We start from the raw sequence: 18,692 nt of genomic DNA on the forward strand, positions 1-18,692 counted from the left end.
TGATGCAAAGAGCTGACTCATTGGAAAAGACCCTGATGCTGGGAAAGATTGAAAGCAGGAGGAGAAGGGATGACAGAGGATGAGATGGTTGGATGGCATCAACAACTCGATTAATATGAGTTTGAGCAAGCTCTGAGAGTTGGTGATGGACAAAGAAGCCTTGTGTGCTGCAGTACATGGGGTCACAAAGGGTCGGACAAGACTGAGCAACTGAACTGAAGTCACAAATGGGCACAGGTCATGGTATGTTTTGATAGTGTAGAATCATAGACTTTTAGTGCAAAAAGTACTTGAAAATTAGGAACTGTAATTTCTTGCTGTAGAGGAAAAGTAAGCAGAAGCCTCTTTATTCATAGTCTGGGAGCTAATTTAAAGGAAGCCATGTCCATATCATAGGTCTTTTTTCCTGCTATACTTTACCGTCTGCAGACTGTTTAATCCATATAGACTAAGAGTGGTGAGACAGTAGGCCTGGGAAATAAGTACCTCCCATAACAACAGGATAAAAAATCTGAATCAGGATTTTTCAAATTAATATCATTGTTTTGGTTCTATGTTACAACTGTAGAATATCCAAAAATGAAACAAACAAAAAGATATATAAATGCCTTCAAAGAAACAGAAGAAATTTAAAAGTAATGTACTTGAATAAGCTTCTTTTTTTCTGGCTGTTAACAAGTAATTGACTTTTAAAGCACTACTACCAAGTGATGCATCTCCTTTTGACTAAAGTATATGTGACAGATTCCAACTACTAAGTGGGACAATCTAAGTTTTAATAAAATAAGATGTATGACTAAGCTGTCTGTATATAATTATATAAATTAATTATAAGATTATACAATATCCAGATAAACTTTTTACATGAAATTGTATTTTATAATTCCTCCTGTGTTATTTCAACAAACAAAGGAAGTTAGATTTATTTCATTTGTAAGAGAAAAGTGAGTTATCTATATTCAGATGAGAACTACCAAATTGGTAATTTTTACATTTTGTATAGCCCTGATTAATTTTTAAAAAGATAATAATGAAACAATTTCAGAGCTACACAACATAATACACTAAAATTCTCTATGGTGTTTTGGGGAGATGTAATTACTACAGAATATTAAATTGGGAAAATAGAAATAGAGCATTTAATCTACATGAGTAATTGGGACACCTGCACACAGCAAACAGTTTAGCTGTTGGAGAATGTTAAAGGATTAGGTTTTTTTTTTTTTTTTTTTTTTTTTCAATTTCAGCTATTATCATTACAGTTTTTATTATTGAAAGATTATAGAAGAAATCTATTGATGACTGGAAATTTAATTTGATTAATCTAAATGCTTGGGAAGAACTGGGCTCACCCTGTAATCGGTAATTCACAAGTAATTTACATTTAGAAACACACTGGGAGATAATAAGATCAAATCTTTCTGGAAAATTAACAATCAACCCTGAATTTCTGATCAATAGCTTATAGATATATACCTTTCAGCAAAAACAATGAACACACTTTATAGTTCTTGTTTTGTTCCTTGTTTATACTAGATTTCTTATTTGTGCAGCTATTTTGTATCCTTGTCTTTCATAATTCAATTGATCTCTTATCATTAATAGAAATTATTTAACAATTTTGTACAATAATCTGTAAGACTGCCAATAAAAGTAGCAGAGTCCTGCTCAGTCCTTCAAATGTAATATTATTTAGAAAAATCCTAAACTACAAACAGTATGTTGGTTAGAACTTGAAGTATGTCCACCATCACTGGAAAAAAATACTGATTAACAAAAACATGGGATTTCCTCCAATCAAAAATTATTGTATATAGGGCAGGGAAATAGTGTAATGGGAAGGACTATACAGTGTTCGGGATCTTTTTCTAATGTGTATAAAAATGTATTCAATTTACAACCCAAAAAGAATTCTTAGTAAGTTTTTGGTAAGGCAAGGGTAGAGGAAAATAGAAGGACATTAGTCAGTTCAATTTGGGGACAGGGGGAGGAGTTACACATTTTAAAAAACTTGGCTGAATTTTGAAAGGCGTTATGGTACATTGGTTAAGACAGTGGCCCTTGAGCCATGCTATGTGGGCTTTGAAACTCAGCTTCACTGATTAAATAAGGCTTGTACTTGGGCAAAGTTATTTCACTGCTTACTCCAGTTTTATTATTCTTTAAAATAGGGATAATAATATTTTTTACTTCATGAACATTTCAGAATTATCAAAAACTTCTTGTATATGGTGTACCTGGTAGCCTAGTACATGATGAATGCTCAAAACGATAAAATTACTATTTCTTAAACAGAACCAGCATACTCAAAAAACTAACATTTTTTTAATAGAATTTTATAATTATAAGATTTTTTTCGGTAATAATCCTAAAGATCATTTGGAAATATTAGCAGTGCTAATATTTGATATATTACCACTAAATGAGTTCTGAACAAATATGTTTAATATAAAAACTCAAGTTTTTAAAGATCTTAGTCCTTTCATGTGGATATACTAGAATTAGGTAAATCTATGCTTTTCAGAGCAGAGGGTTATGATATTCCTGGAGGTTACAGTATATTTTTGTTCAGTTAGGAAAGTGTAAATTCATGCTTTGCTGAATACATATTGACTTCTTCCATAAAAGTTAAATCTATTTCAATATTGACAAAATATTTCCTCCATATTAGGAATCTGAGATCATAGCCAACAAAGATAAACTGGAGAAATTCTACAATTCAAAGAGGACATCTGTTCAGGACATCAATTTTGCAGAAGCCATGGTTCAACATAGGAGTTGATGAAATTAAGGAGGAAAAGGGAAAGACAGAGGCATAAACGTGCATTGAGGCAGCATTGGAGTATGAATGAAGAATATGGCTTGTTGTGGTGGCTCTAAAACACATCTGCAGACTCTCTGACTCATATCCCTCCAAAAGGTGAAAATATTTGATCTCCTCTTGGAACCAGGCCAATCTTTGGCATTGACTTGATGAATAGACAATAGCAGTAATGATATTACTTGACTTAAAAGGATAGAAACACTCTAGTCTGGGAGCCTGTACAAGTCTGGGACCTTGAGGCTGCCAAGAAGAGAAACCATGTAAAGAGGCTATTGAAAATGAATGAGAAAAATGAGAGACCAATAGATAACAGACAGAGAGACTGACCTAAGGAGCCCAGCTGTTTTAAATTTTCTGGTCCAGAAACCAGACATTTGATTGGAAATGCTTTGAAGATGCCAGCCCTATTATCTTCTGAGTGCAATTATATGAGACCCTGGATGGCTCAGTGGTAAAGAATTCACCTACCAATGCAAAAACCACAGGAGATACATGTTTGATCCCTGGGTTGGAAGATCCCTTGGAGATGGGCATGGCAACCCAGTATTCTTGCCTGGATAATCCCATGAACAGAGGAGCCTGGGGGGCTACACGCCATGGGGTTGCAGAGTCAGACACGACTGAGCATACACACATACAGTACTAGATATTTTAGCTAAGTTTGCAAACCCCCGGATTTGTGAGTAAATAAATAAATTATATCATTTCAAGCTATTGTTTTGTAGTGGCTTATTACACAGCAATGGATAATTAGGACAATGTGGCCTTTCAAATGAGTAGTCATCACATAAATGTTTAATATGATTTAACACGTTATAGAATTTCATAATTTTGTTTGATATTATTTATTATATACTCAAGAGTATCAACAGGCAACAGAAGTCCAGAAGAAATAATAAAAAATGATGAATTTATTCAACATTTATTTATGAGAATCTACTATATGATAAGCAATTTTTTAAACTCCAGGTATATGTCATTGATAAACCTGAGAAATAGACAATTTCTTTGTTCCTATATACAGTGCCATGAAACAGACAGACAGTAAGTTGTTTAAATGTATAAAATAACTCCAGGCATTTATGTGATAAGAAGAAAGAATAGATCATTCAGTGCATTAAGGGTTGATTATCTAAGATAGGGGAGTCAGGGGAGATATTTCTCTGAAGATGGTATTTGAAAATTAACATCCCAGGCCGAAAGAACACCACATGTTTAAGTCCTGAGTTGTGAAGAAGGACAAGAAGAATAATGTGTCTAAAACAGAGTGAGTAAAGAAGAGAGTGACATGAAATGACCAAGCGAGGAATGTGAATTCCATTTTAGGTAAGTGGGAAGCCATGGGAGACCTGATCAGGAGAATGAGATAGCTCTCGAATGAGTGTAACAGAGATGGTTTACGGTTGACCAAAACCCATGCCCTCTTACACCTGGTACCCAATGGTGTGACTATGTACCAACAGAACAGACTATGTAGCCAACAGAACAACAGAATGTGATTGGAGCTAATACATATGCAACAGATAGAAGTCTTCCATGTGTGCCCATTCAAGCTCCTTCCCACTTCCAGCTGACAGGGATGGAGGCAATACTCAGAGCAATCTTAGAAGCCATAGATTGAAGATGACAGAAACATCATCACCCTAGGTGCCTAATGACTGCATGAAACAGACTCTCTACTCCTACATGCACCCATTTCACACACCAATCCCATATACAATGCCACTGCCAACATAATCAACTAGGGAACATCTTAAAGACTTCCATGATAAAAACTAGATTTTTGTTTTGGATAATTACATGTATGGGTCTATTTGTTATCTCAGCCTCTTGTTATTGTTTAGTCCCTAAGTCATGTCCAACTCTTTTGCGATGCCATGGACTATATCTCAACAGGCTCCTTTGTCCATGGGATTTCCCAGGCATGAAGACTGGAGTGGGTTGCCATTTCCTTCTCCAGGGGATCTTCCTGACCCAGGGATTGAACCTGCATCTCCTACATTGCAGGCAAATTCTTTACCACTGAACCACCAGCGAAGCCTTGTCTACTTTATATAACTCAGCCTAGTCCACCTTATATAATATAGTGGATAAACAGCCTCTTCTAAAACAGAGGCTGAACTGGAAAGAAGATTAATAAAGGGACTATTTCAATCAATGAGGGGAAACATGCCGATAGCTTACACAAGGGTGGCAACAGTGAACTTGGCAAGACATGGTCCCATTCAGAGTATAGTTCTAAGGTAGACCCAAAAGGACTTACTGATGATCACATAAGAACATCAGCTAGAAATTCTGAAAGTTCTTATAATCCTTCTATACTCTTGTGAAACCAGATAATAGAATAGACTTTTCCTGAATCACTCTTGACAGAGGAAAAAATCCACAGAATTTCACAATGAGTGTAAGGCAAATCTCCTTCTTATGCAGAATTTTCAAAAGTGAAAGAAACTCCATTCTATGATTCTAGGGATTTATAGCTAATTAAGCACAGAGATGGGGAAACAGTGGAAACAGTGTCAGGCTTTATTTTTGGGCTCCAAAATCACTGCAGATGGTGGCTGCAGCCATGAAATTAAAAGACGTTTACTCCTTGGAAGGAAAGTTATGACCAACCTAGATAGCATATTCAAAAGCAGAGACATTACTTGGCCAGCAAAGGTCCGTCTAGTCAAGGCTATGGTTTTTCCCGTAGTCATGTATGGATGTGAGAGTTAGACTGTGAAGAAAGCTGAGTGCCGAAGAATTAATGCTTTTGAACTGTGGTGTTGGAGAAGACTCTTGAGAGTGCCTTGGACTGCAAGGAGATCCAACCAGTCCCATTCTAAAGGAGATCAGTCCTGGGTGTTCTTTGGAAGGAATGATGCTAAAGCTGAAACTCCAGTACTTTGGCCACCTGATGCGAAGAGTTGACTCATTGGAAAAGACTCTGATGCTGGGAGGGATTGGAAGCAGGAGCAGAAGGGGACGACAGAGGATGAGATGGCTGGATGGCATCACCGACTCAATGGACGTGAGTTTGAGTGAACTCCAGGAGTTGGTGATGGACAGGGAGGCCTGGTGTGCTGCAATTCATGGGGTCACAAGGAGTCGGACACGACTGAGCGACTGAACTGAACTGAACTGAAGCACAGAGAAAAGTATCAAAGATGAAAGTTGACTGGAAACATATCTTTGAATAAATGTGAGATGACGCTTCTCAGGCTGAAGGCAGCCGGGAGCCTATTTCATCTCAGGCCTATTTAGGGGCATTTCATGGGACCAGCCAAAGCACTGAAATATTTTTGTTGAAATGATGCCCGGACATATCTGAGGAAATCAAAACCTGTGTGACCATAGGCTAGAAGTTGCTACCCTGGAATCTCTGTGCTCTCGCAGCATTTATTGGTAAGCACTTCTGCCTACAGCGGTGAGTCACACAGGGAGGAGAGGTAATATGGGCTTCTTGTCTTGGGCTCTTGTTGAGCTGGCTGCCTCGAGGAGAGAGAAGCCTTCAGCAGACAGGCAGGAGGGATAAGGTACAAAATGCTCAAGGAATATGGCACAGTGATAGTCTTGGGACAATGCATGACTAGAGATCTCTCCTTGGCACACATTTGTGTATCTCTTCTAATTTGTTGTCATTTAGTCATTAAAGTCATGTCCAACTCTTTTGCAACCCCATGAACTGTAGGACTTCCCATATGGCTCATTGGGTAAAAGAATCCACCTGCAATGCAGGAGATGCAGGCAGATGTGGGTTTAAACACTGGGGTGGGAAGACACCCTGGAGGAGGGCATGGAAACCCACTCCAGTATTCTTGCCTGGAGAATCCCATGGACAGAGGAGCCTGGTGGGCTACAGTCTACAGGATTACAAAGAGTTGGACATGACTAAAGTGACTGAGCCTGCATGGACTGTAGCCCACCAGGTCCTTCTGTCCAGATTTCCTAGGCAAGAATGGGTTTAACATTTCGTTCTGCAGGGGATCTTCCTGACCCAGGGATTGAACCTACATCTCCTGCATTGGCAGGCAGGTTCTTTACCACTGAGCCATCATGGAAGAGTCCATTAATGTGCCACAGAAGAAAAACAAAATTATATTGAGAAACCTTCCTATCCTACCCCAAGCCAGGAATATCAGAATCTGGCTATCAGGTCAGGGACAGGTTGGTAGAGAGAAAGGCAGAGAGTAAATAGACAAACAATTAGAAGCCAACCAGACTAGCTCCCTGTTCCCTTGCCCACTGAAGATCTCCAGCCCAAAGTTGCCCCAAGCTGTGCAGGGGAGAAAACTTTCCATTACATCAGGTTCAGTTCATTTTAGTTCAGTATCTCAGTCGTGTCCGACTCTTTGCAACCCCATGAATTGCAGCACGCCAGGCCTCCCTGTCCATCACCAACTCCCAGAGTTCACTCAAACTCACGTCCATTGAGTCCGTGATGCCATCCAGCCATCTCATCCTCTGTCGTCCCCTTCTCCTCCTGCCCCCAATCCCTCCCAGCATTAGAGTCTTTTCCAATGAGTCAACTCTTCGCATGAGGTGGCCAAAGTACTGGAGCTTCAGCTTTAGCATCATTCCTTCCGAAGAACACCCAGGACTGATCTCCTTTAGGGTTTGTATTACTATTTTGCAGCACGCATACAAACTCTGAACTAAACGTATGACTGTTATTTGAATGCACTGCAGGACTCTATTTCTAAAAATGAACCAAAGGTCCATGGGATCTGCCTGACTTTTTTTTTTTTGCAGGGCAAAATTCAGCCAATGAATAAAAATTTTAAAAACTGCAGGCCACTAAAATATAGTAAGTCTTGATCATGTTATGAACCATGCTTGCTCAACACAGTGGCTCATTCAATTCATAACAGAAGAGAAATGTGGGCATTTCTAAATACAGTGACTCACAACAACAGAGAACTTTGGGTGGGAAAGTGGAAACTGAGCTCAGCCACCAACATGTACCTAGGACAACAGCATAATTTTCTTATCAAATGTATGAAGGAACTTGTTTTCTGACTTGGGAGAAATGTAGCTTAATCACTATAATCTCTTAAAAGATGATAAGAAAAGAATTTGCGGCTCTGTTTCTGAATGTCCAACAAAACATTAAAACCTATGAGATTCCTCTTCAGTTGGAGTTCACTATCTACATAGATGGTTAACTACATTATTTAAAGTGTTTTCTATTTTTAAAAAAGCAAATGACACATTCAGAAATGTTTCTAGAATTTATTTTTTCCTGTCTACTCCCTATTATTTTATTTTGTCCATGGATATTCTCAAATGATAGTGGAAACTCTATGCATAGACTATCCTCATGCTTGCTTAGAAAACCTGGTCTGTGGCTCTTGATTTAATTATGGAAAGGAATGGGGGAAAATGAACCCAGAGTTCTATTTGTGTATCCATGACACAATTAATCTAAGATATGGCAGAGTTCTACAAATTCAAAAGACTTGAAAATAATTTATTTGCTATAATAAGAAGAAAACCATTTTTTCTTTAACTGAATTTCTTGCCCTTTGTGGCAGAAATCAAATGCCTCATATTACTGTAGCAGTTTTTCTCCTCACAATTTAATCTAGGACTTGTTAACCAAGGCTATTTCTATATTCAGCAAGATTACATACAAACTCAATTTTATGAATTATGTGAATGCTACTGCTGAGAAATTCTACTGGTAATATGACTATGCAAATGGACACCAGGTAAATTAAAGGCATAAAAGAGGATTTATAAATTGAAGAAATACATTATAAGGGTTTATTTATTTTAGGTCATTCATGTCAAAGCTGAAAACTATCTTTAATAAGAACACAGATGAAAACTGCTAGATGGGCTAGGAAGAAGCAAATCATTCTAGAAGTATATATTTGCTGTGAATTGACTGAGTTCTTTATGGAGGGTCCCTGAGCAACACCACTATGATGGACACTTTGCCGCATATGCAGGAATTCAATACAGTTGCAGATGACTCTATGATTGAACTAGATTTAGAAACTGAAATGACCATAGTCACGAAAGATTGATGTGAAAACTGACTTAGAAGTTGGGTTGGTTCTGAGTCTGAAGTTTTAGGAACAATTTAATCAACTGATTTTCCTTGTTATACATGCTAATGGCAGATATATGGTTTATATGGTTTAAAAGCAAACCTGAGTATGAACAATACTTCTTTCAGTAACATTCGGTTTCATAAGACAACATTGCAGTAGCTTAATAGGCATGAAGTTTTATTTTATAATGATCCTAAGATAATGGTCTATTTGACAATTACTAAGTACAATCGCTAAATACATATTGTATGAGTACAATTTTGTGGCAGATAATGCAATATCTACAGTGTCTTGGTTTACATTGTAACATCTTGCAGTATTTTGAATAGAGTGTATTTTTGACCAAATAGTATATTTCTGATAGTTTAGATGGTAACAGATAACTATGGTCACTAAAACTACTAGTCTATGTTCACAAAATCACAAGTGTTTATCTCAATATACCCAATTATATTTTGTTGCCATCATAATCTTCCATCATGAGAAATTTTCATTTGTCTACTAGAAGAGGCCCATATGGACATCTATTTTAACTTTAGAGGCACAGGTATCCATCCTCAATCCCGAAGACAGAGCCAAGCCGGTAAAGTAAGACAAGAAGAAGCATGCGCTCCTTGCACAGTGACTTTACCTTCTCTGAAATGGGAAGTTAGCATCTCCTCCACATGCAGCGCCAGTGCACCAGCTATAGAAATCACTGCTATTGACTTAGTGGTACGTACTTTTTACATCAATTGCTCAAATAAACTTTACCTTTTCCTAACTCTAACTTTTCCATGACTTTAGCTAATCTCAGTCTGTTAAAACTCTACCCAGCCTACAAGACCTAATTCAAATCATTAGATATTCCCTAATAATATCTGCCAGAAACTACTGTAATTTTTATTTTTATGCCCATAGCTTTTGCCTATCCTTGCCAAACACTGTATCATATGGCTCTAAATTGATACATTTACTTTTCACTCTCTGACAGTAGAATCCTTGAGTACAAGGAAATGTATAGATTTCAATGTAATCCCACAGTTTAAGGTTCTTCATATAATAAGGATTCAATAAATGTTTATTAAACATTAAATTGATACGTTTGTTAAATCCTTAAAATTATACCCAATCTGTATAACAATGCATAATGTTCTATGCCACATTTGGGTTTTAAGCTTTTTTTTTTTAGATAAAACTATTCCACAGTATCACTAAGAATGTGTTATGAAAACTATTCAAAGCAAATATAAAGCAGTGTTATTAAGACTCAGAGATATTAGGTTACTTATATAAATAAAGAACATTATTTACAAACATTATTTGCTTTATCATAGCCTGGCTAACCTAGAAATTTACACTGTAACATTCTCTAAGCAAACTTACCTCTCACAATGATGTTGGTGGACTTTTTTGCAGGGTTTCCCACATTATTATTGGCAATGCAGCTGTAAGTGCCAGCATCTTCTGAGGTGATGGCAGGTATGGTCAAAGTTCCTCCATTCAAAACAGTCTTTTCAGGCAGAGTCCCAAAGGACCTGACCCATGTGAGAGAAGGTACAGGCTCTCCTCCTGTCGTGACACATACTAATGTGATGGCCTCTCCAGGATTTACAACAATAGGGTCATCCACCAAGAGTTTAATTGACGGAGACGCTAAAAGACAAACAAAAGAACATGCACCTATTTAGATCTACTAGAGCTAGACTTCAACAGTATGCTTCATATTTACACAAACAATTAAAATGAAATACTGTTCTCTTGTGCCAAAGTCTTATTGTATTGATCAAATTTAAACCTTATAGAATGGTTATTTATTTTAATTATATGGCATAAACCTGTGGAATTTTACTAAGAATCTTACACATGGAGAGGGGAATTAAATTTTATGTATTCTTGAATTATTGCTTCACAATTAGAAAGATGAGAAGAACTAAAGTTTTAAAACAAAAATCCCTTTCTCTTTTAATGTTGACAATCACCATTTGTTTTTGTCCTTCCAGGTATAAATATTGAAGTTGTTTAGTTCTTGTATTCTCATGGTCAAGATCATCCTCAGGTCAAATGATACATATTTTGCAAACTGAACACAATCAAGTAAGGAAAAAGATTGCCAGAGGTTTTTACCAGGCAGTGGGCCTGGTTTTTCATCTTGAAAGGAATAACAAAATCATGTAATTTAAAGCATCTCCAATATTTCAGCTCTAACCTCTATTCAGAAAGTTTAGGCAGTGTGAGTTCTCATAACTACTCTTTTAAAACTTAGAAGCAAATAAACTGCTTTTCAAAAATAGTCACCAAACTATGATGGCTACCACTCCAACGTTTGGGTTATACTGATCTCCCCAGTGAAAGTAAGTTGTTCAAAAATTTTCATATACAAAAAATGTAGATAAATATCCATTCAATAAAAAATGCTTTACTGCAGACTTTTCATCAAAGAAAGTAGAAACTGCACAAAAATATGTTCAGACACAGTACTTTCTTTTCTGCTTATATCACAGTGTCAGTCTATGTAGCACATTACTAAATAAGAACAGAGGAAATGCATTATGTTAATATTTGAGTTCATACATTCAGAAATATTTGAGGCCAAATTTAAAACTGAAATCTATCCATATTTGGAATACAAAGTGTTCAACTGTACTGTGTAACTGCTTTTAGATATTAATTTCAGCTCAGAGTTGGAGAGAGTTTTTCTCAGAATGTAAGGTAAACTCCCTATGGGGTTCAGTATTCTGCCTTGATGGAATATATATATATATTCAAATGAATATATATATATATTCCACTGTATATATATATCTTGCCTTTGGGGACATAGGTGTGCCTTGAGGGCATTTTACTAAGTGAGATAATTAAGAGACAGATCCCATATGATCTCACTCATATGTGGAGTATATATAAAAAATAAACAAAAAGCAAAAGAAATGTACAAGCCACCCCCCTCCTCCACAAAAAAAATGTAGATATAGAGAACAGAGTGCTGATTACCAAAGGGAAAGGAGTAGGGGAAGGGTGAAATAAGTAAATGATATCAACTGTATGGTGATAGACGGAAACAAAATTTTGGGTGGTGAGCTTGCTGTAGGGTATACAGAAGTAGAAATATAGTATTGTACATATGAAACTTATAGACTATTATAGGTGAGTGCTGTCTCAATAAAAAACAAATTTAAAAAGATGCCAAGGTAGAATAAGAAAACAATTCCATGTTACAATTATGGTTCTGTGTAATGGGGATAGAATGCCTGGGTGACCTTTTTAAGCATTGTTGGCCTTTCTAACATCATTGTAAGTAATATACAAGTTTTCAAAGTATTTTAATTGCCCTTCTGAGGTGCTGACTACTAAAATCTATGATTAAAAACCTGTTGAGAAAGTCATAAAATAAAAATGAGACAAAAGGCACTGCAGAGTTTGGTAGAAAAGAAAGTATTTCAAAATGCTATTTAATATTGCTAAACTGATAAAAAGATACTACTAATGAAATTTTTAAAAAAATAGATAGTATACTTATTTATTGACACAGCATTATGAAACAGTAGTAGAAATTCTTACAGCCCAGTTTGAGGTAAACAGTATAATTTTACAAAGGTATTTAGTTAAAACACAAGTCTAGAAAGTCCAATAGTTATATTAATAAGACTCATTTGTTTTACACCATGTTTTAGTAAATTAAAAATCCCAAGGCCTAAGGACCATTAATAGTGTATGTTTAGATTATGGAAACACACAATGGTGATATTAAGTCAAGAAATATTTGCCTCTGAAATTGACTTGTATAAGGATGAGTTGTTTTAAATATACTTGTATGTTTTGAGGACACATAATAAAAAATGTATTAATTTTGCTTTACATTTTTAATTTGGAAGTTGAAACTATTGTTTTTCCAAGATTCAGCATTTTTTTAGAGCCTTTAAAATCTCAGGCAAAAGTGAATTGCAAGTGAATGGTATTATTTTAAACAGTGTTTTTAAAGTCTTCGACCACATTGATTCCGTGCACTGTTTCTTATTTTGTACTTTCATAGGTAATTAGGAAACTAAGAAAAATTGATCTCATCACATTAAATCATGTACATGGCTGAGTGTTCTTTAAATGTCTATTGCATGCTTTGCTTGAACTACTCCATCATTACATAAGAACAAATGTACAAAGCCACTGAGATCATCAGCTTCCTTATAACCGTGAGACAAGAGCATTGGTCAAAACCATGTTGCAGGATCTAGACATCCAGTCATTCTTCACAGCAACATGTGAGAGACAGATTACTATTTGAAGTTCATTTTTAAGTTAATAAAGAAATGAAACACAGAAGTTAAAAAGGGACAAGAGAAAAACAGAATGGACAGTATGTTAGTTTTTATTTGGAATGTTCATCAAACCAATGTAAAAAGTAGAAAAAGGTGAACTACATAAAGTAAACAAAGGCAGTTAAAGTTAAGTGAAGAAGCATCGAATGGATGATGGATGAAACTAGGGGGAGGAGGGAAGGGAGGGAACATATGTTTACATATAGCTGATTCACCTCATTGTACAGCAGAAACTAACACAACATTGTGAAGCAACTCTACCCCAATTAAAAAATAAAATAAACATCACATCTGATTTTAACATGTTTATAGTTATCACCAAATGGCTCAAATTACATAAAAATTATTCCAACGAAGTCCGTTTTTAACATGACACACAATACCAGCCATAAATTCTCTATGTACACAGTGCTCATAAATAAGTGCCCATCTGACTTTCAGAATGAGAATCTTGCCAGCACTCAATGATGGAAGGCATGGGTCATCATAGCAATTGTCTCAGAGACTTGACTCTTTCTTAAGATCAGTATGTCAACATTCTAGCATGTTTGATATGCTCTGTGGTGCAAATACAGTAGATAGATAGATCTATAAATTATTGGTCCTGGGAAGGATGCGATGAAGTATAATGACAGGCAAACAAAGAGAAAGAAAGGAAAAAGAAAGGAAGGGAAAAGAAAGAGAGGAGAGACCAAACAGTCTGTGGTTTTTATTTTCCAAAATCCTAAACCCTTTAATAACTATAACATGGAAAGTATATTTTAGGAAATCTCTCTGAGGAAGAGAACTCTTCCCAAGTTCTCTTCAGCTCCTCCCCTCCCGGCAAACAAAAAGAAAAGTTTTTTTGGGTTGAGCAACAGTTACTTCAGTGGATCTGCGACAGAAAGAGGACTGGCTTCTTGGCTCCCACACCAAATCCCAAACATTTGGATATTCAAGAGTAAAGAGGATCTCTGTGTCCCTTCTTGGTTGAGGTCGCTAAGTGTGACTGGCTAGACAGACATAGTGAGTCCATGGGGCAGGCTCCATGCCTCAGGGTAACAGCCCCAGCCCCAGATGATGGAATGGAAGAAGCGGAGAGATAGGTCAGAACTGAATGTGACAAGACAATTGGAATGAAGGAGATGTTAGGTGATCCATGCCCTTCAGAGATCCAAGTCTCATGTCCCACACCATGGTGAAATAAAAGCAACCCCTAGAATTTAAACAAAATCTGGTGGAAATGGGAAATCCATGTTACCAATTTCTGAAATTATGGCAAAATAGATAGTTGAAATAAAAATGAAGTTAAATTATAGAATAATAAAGATATATTTCTTTCAAACCTGAGTTTGTAGGCAGGGATTCATACCCATTAATTTTAGTGAGTCAGTTCCTCATGAGGTCCTCTGGATGGGCAATACAAAGGTTTAGCTTGGGGTTAATTAAGAATACATTCTGTAGGAAGAAAATACTATTTTAGCCAAGGTCAGTGACTTTTTTTGGTGCTTTGTTTGGCTATTACCTAACATAATAGCTTGCTGAAAATAAACATTTCTTAAAAAAATGAAAACAATGCAATGATAATCATCTTATATTTTTAGAGATTTAGCCCTCCATGGATCTGGGCAATTTTTAAAAAGGAACTTAGATTTCTATCCCTGACTCTGAATAAATGGATGTGAAGTAGTTAACTACAGTAAAAGCTGCCATTTAGATTGAGTTAGAAATACCCTAAGACACATAATTCCTTGACTGAAAGGAAATTGACTATTGAGTCACAGAGAAAAATCAAAAGGAAAGAAGAACATAAAAACCAAACCAAAAAAAGAAAAGAAAAACAACCACCACCACCAAAACTCACAAGAAAGAACTACAATAAAAAATCCACAGCTAGGATGGTATTTGTCTTAGCTTGAATCCTCCCCAAATCTGGTCCTGATATAAGTAGATCCTTAGGGTGAAGATCCCAGGAAGCATATTGAAGGAGTAGAGAAGAGATAAAGAAAGGGAAAACATTCAGTAATGGAACAGGAATGAGTTGTGGCCACTGTAGGAAACCTGACTCCCTGCTGTTGGGAACCCTCTGGGAAACTAGAAAGAACACATCCTAGAACTTTCCCTCTGAAAAATGAGGAGGCCGACTGGGGTGTTTATCTACCAACCCCTGTCCCTCATTAGTTAAGGACTATTCTATGGGTTTTAACGTCCCAACATTCTCCGTTGTCTGAACACATTGATTAGTCTAGAGAGAGTTTTCAGACAGAAGGACATAGAAAAGAAACTGTCAAAAGAAACAATAACCTCCAGAGCAAGGCAGTCACAGAGTCTCCTAGGGCACCCTTTCCGTGTAAGTTCAGTGACCAATAGTTGGCCACATGGAGATAATGTGAAAAGTATACAGAAAAAATAAGGAAGAAATCAGTGGTGAGTTGGGGCACATTTACTCATCAGGATATAAGCACAAAATAAAATGAGTAACAGCACAGCATGAATAAAAGGAAGAGGAAGTGAAAATATATACAATTAACTTTTTGTTTCTTTTCCAAGGATCTACATTTTTCAAACTGAAAGAATATTCACACGCTAGACAAACCAAGTCCAGCTTCTATATGGAGAGACATGCTATATATACAGATTTGAGGAATAAAATTTCTCTTGCAAAAAGAAGTCATTTAACTGAGATACAAGAATCACTATATTTTTGTGCATTTCATTGAAATTCATTTAAAACAGACATTTCAATGAACATTTCATATAATAAAAAATGAGAGAATATATTAGAAGTTGATTTGAAAATTCAAAATAATCCACCTATGTAGTTGAAATTATTATTCTAATATTATCATTATTGACAAGTTGATTGATTCTCATGAAGTCCAGGAATGATATATTACTAGGAAATTCTATAAAACAATGCTCCAGGATATGACAATATTTGAATAGCAATCATAAATAGTCTCTAGAGCACGAGAGAGCCTTTGCTACATATATAGAAGCTAACAAGCATTTTTCACTTTTTTTTTTAAATGTCCATAGCACAGACAGTCCTGCAAATGATTGAGAAAGCAGAGTAAATATGTTGCTTCATGGAACATAAAATTTTCCTAAAAGAGACATTCTGCATAATAGCATCAGTTCCAAAAAGAGTTTCACTAGATAGGTTTTGTTTGATTAACAAAATATTATTTATTGCTTATTTTTATTGTTACTAGGAATAAATGCTTTTAGATATTGTTTGTTCTGCCCAGTATAACACTTTTCAACATAGTCATTTAATACGTATTTATTGAGCACCTACTGTGTATCAAGGCCTGTGATAGGTACCTGGAATATAACAGTGAACAAAACAGCCAGAGCTCCTGCACTCAGTTTTACATCCTAAAAGGACAAAAACCTGTTATCTCTCATTGTCTTCGGTGACTTCACATATATAAATCACCTCCTGTTCTCTGATTTTGTGTGCATTTGTTATTCTTGACCAGAATATTTATGCCATCACAGAACAATGAGTAAAGAAATTTGCCAACAGGTATTCTTCAATGAAATCAGACTTTATAAATTATAACAGGTTTTATATATATCTGAATCCAGTCATTAAACAAGATAACAGAAAAAAATAGAACTACAACTTGGTTTCCAAGGTGAGTAAAAATACAAAAGATTAAGGCAAAGCTTATTTTAGTCAATAAGTTATGTTAATAGCTGGGGTACTAATACTTAATGGCCTGAAAATTCTTTATAATATTTTTAAAACATGATGGGAAAAACATCATCACCACACATATCTCTGTCCTTTGGTCAACAATCCCTTACTGTTCCTTCCAACAGGTGAAACTGGCAAAACATGGTCTCATTCAATTTTATCAGAAGCTGAGTGTCATCTGCAATTGCAGCAGAATCCTTGAGGGTCATCACTCATGGAAAGAAAATTCAAGCTAAAAAGCACTTCCAACCAAGGGATCTGTTTTCCAGGGAATTTCCAGTTCTAGAAGATACTGGCTTTTTAGGGATAGGGCCAGTTTGCAAAGATGCCCTCCTCACAAAATCAGCATAATGTGAACTTGCTATTCCTGTTGCCTGGGAGTTTCTTCAACTGCTTATTCACCAGGTAAATGACTTTATTATGGTCAAATCTCAAAAAAATTTCTTTGCCAAATTCCTAGTTTTTGTCCAAAGCAATTGAATTCCTTCCTGCTTTGAATTATATAAACATAGCAGCTTATAATAGCTCTCCTCACAACATACCCTTGTTTAGTTGCTCAGTTGTGTCCAACTCAGCCACCTCATGGTCTGTAGCATGCCAGGTTTCCCTGTCCTTCACCATCTCCCAGAGCTTGCTCAAACTCACGTCCACTGAGTCAGTGATACTATCAAATCATCTGGGCCTCTGTTGTCCCCTTCTCCTCCTGCCTTCAATCTTTCCTAGTATCAGGGTCTTTTCCAATGAGTCAGTTCTTTGCAGCAGGTGGCCAAAGTATTGGAGCTTCAACTTCAGCATCCGTCCTTCCAATGAATATTTAGGATTAATTTTCTTTAGAATTAACTGTTTTGATCTCCTTGCATTCCAAGGGACTCTCAAGAGTCTTCTCCAACACCACAAATCAAAAGCATCAATTCTTCAGTGTTCAGCCTTCTTTATGGTCCAACTCTCACATGCATACATGACTACAGGAAAAACCATAGCTTTGACTCTGTAGAAATTTGTCAGCAAAGCAATGTCTCTGCTTTTTATACGTTGTCTAGGTTGGTATTAGCTTTTCTTCCAAGGAGCAACTGTCTTTTAATTTCATGGCTGCAGTCACCATCTGCAGTGATTTTGGAGCCCCCCAAAATAAAGTCTCTCACTGTTTCCATTGTTTCCCCATCTATTTGCCATGAAGTGATGGACCAGATACCAAGGTAATTGCTTTTTGAATTTTATTTATTTTTCTTATTATAAACGTATTTATTTTAATTGGAGGCTAATTACAATATTGTATTGGTTTTGCCATACATCAACATGAATCCACCACGGGTATATAAGTGTTCCCCATCCTGAACCCTCCTCATACCTTCCTCCGTGTACCATCCCTCTGGGTCATCCCAGTGCACCAGCCCCGAGCATCCTGTATCATGCATCGAACCTGGACTGGCAATTTGTTTCATACATGATATTATACATGTTTCAATGCCATTCTCCCAAATCATCCCACCCTCTCCCTCTCCCACAGAGTCCAAAAGACTGTTCTATACATCTGTGTCTCTTTTGCTGTCTCGCATATAAGGTTATCGTTACCATCTTTCTAAATTCCATATATACACGTTAGTATACTGTATTGGTGTTTTTCTTTCTGGCTTACTTCACTCTGTTTAATAGGCTCCAGTTTCATCCACCTCATTAGAACTGATTCAAATGTATTCTTTTTAATGGCTAATACTCCATTGTGTATATGTACCACAGCTTTCTTACCCATTTGTCTGCTGATGGACATCTAGGTTGCTTCCATGTCCTGGCTATTATAAACAGTGCTGCTATGAACATTGGGGTACATGTGTCTCTTTCCCTTCTGG

The 18,692-nt window shown here is 36.4% G+C and overlaps 1 protein-coding gene across 1 annotated transcript in view; it reads right to left on the bottom strand.

The window, feature by feature from the left end:
• MDGA2 (MAM domain containing glycosylphosphatidylinositol anchor 2) overlaps positions 1-18,692 on the bottom strand; it is a 534,959-nt gene that overhangs the window by 313,502 nt on the left and 202,765 nt on the right. The window contains exon 6 of the mRNA XM_010848064.1: positions 10,231-10,500. Coding sequence (XP_010846366.1) covers positions 10,231-10,500 — 270 coding nt within the window. The remainder of the gene's footprint in view (positions 1-10,230; positions 10,501-18,692) is intronic.

Source organism: Bison bison, unplaced genomic scaffold (assembly GCF_000754665.1).
Source record: "Bison bison bison isolate TAMUID 2011002044 unplaced genomic scaffold, Bison_UMD1.0 scf7180017864259, whole genome shotgun sequence".
NCBI lineage: Eukaryota > Metazoa > Chordata > Mammalia > Artiodactyla > Bovidae > Bison > Bison bison.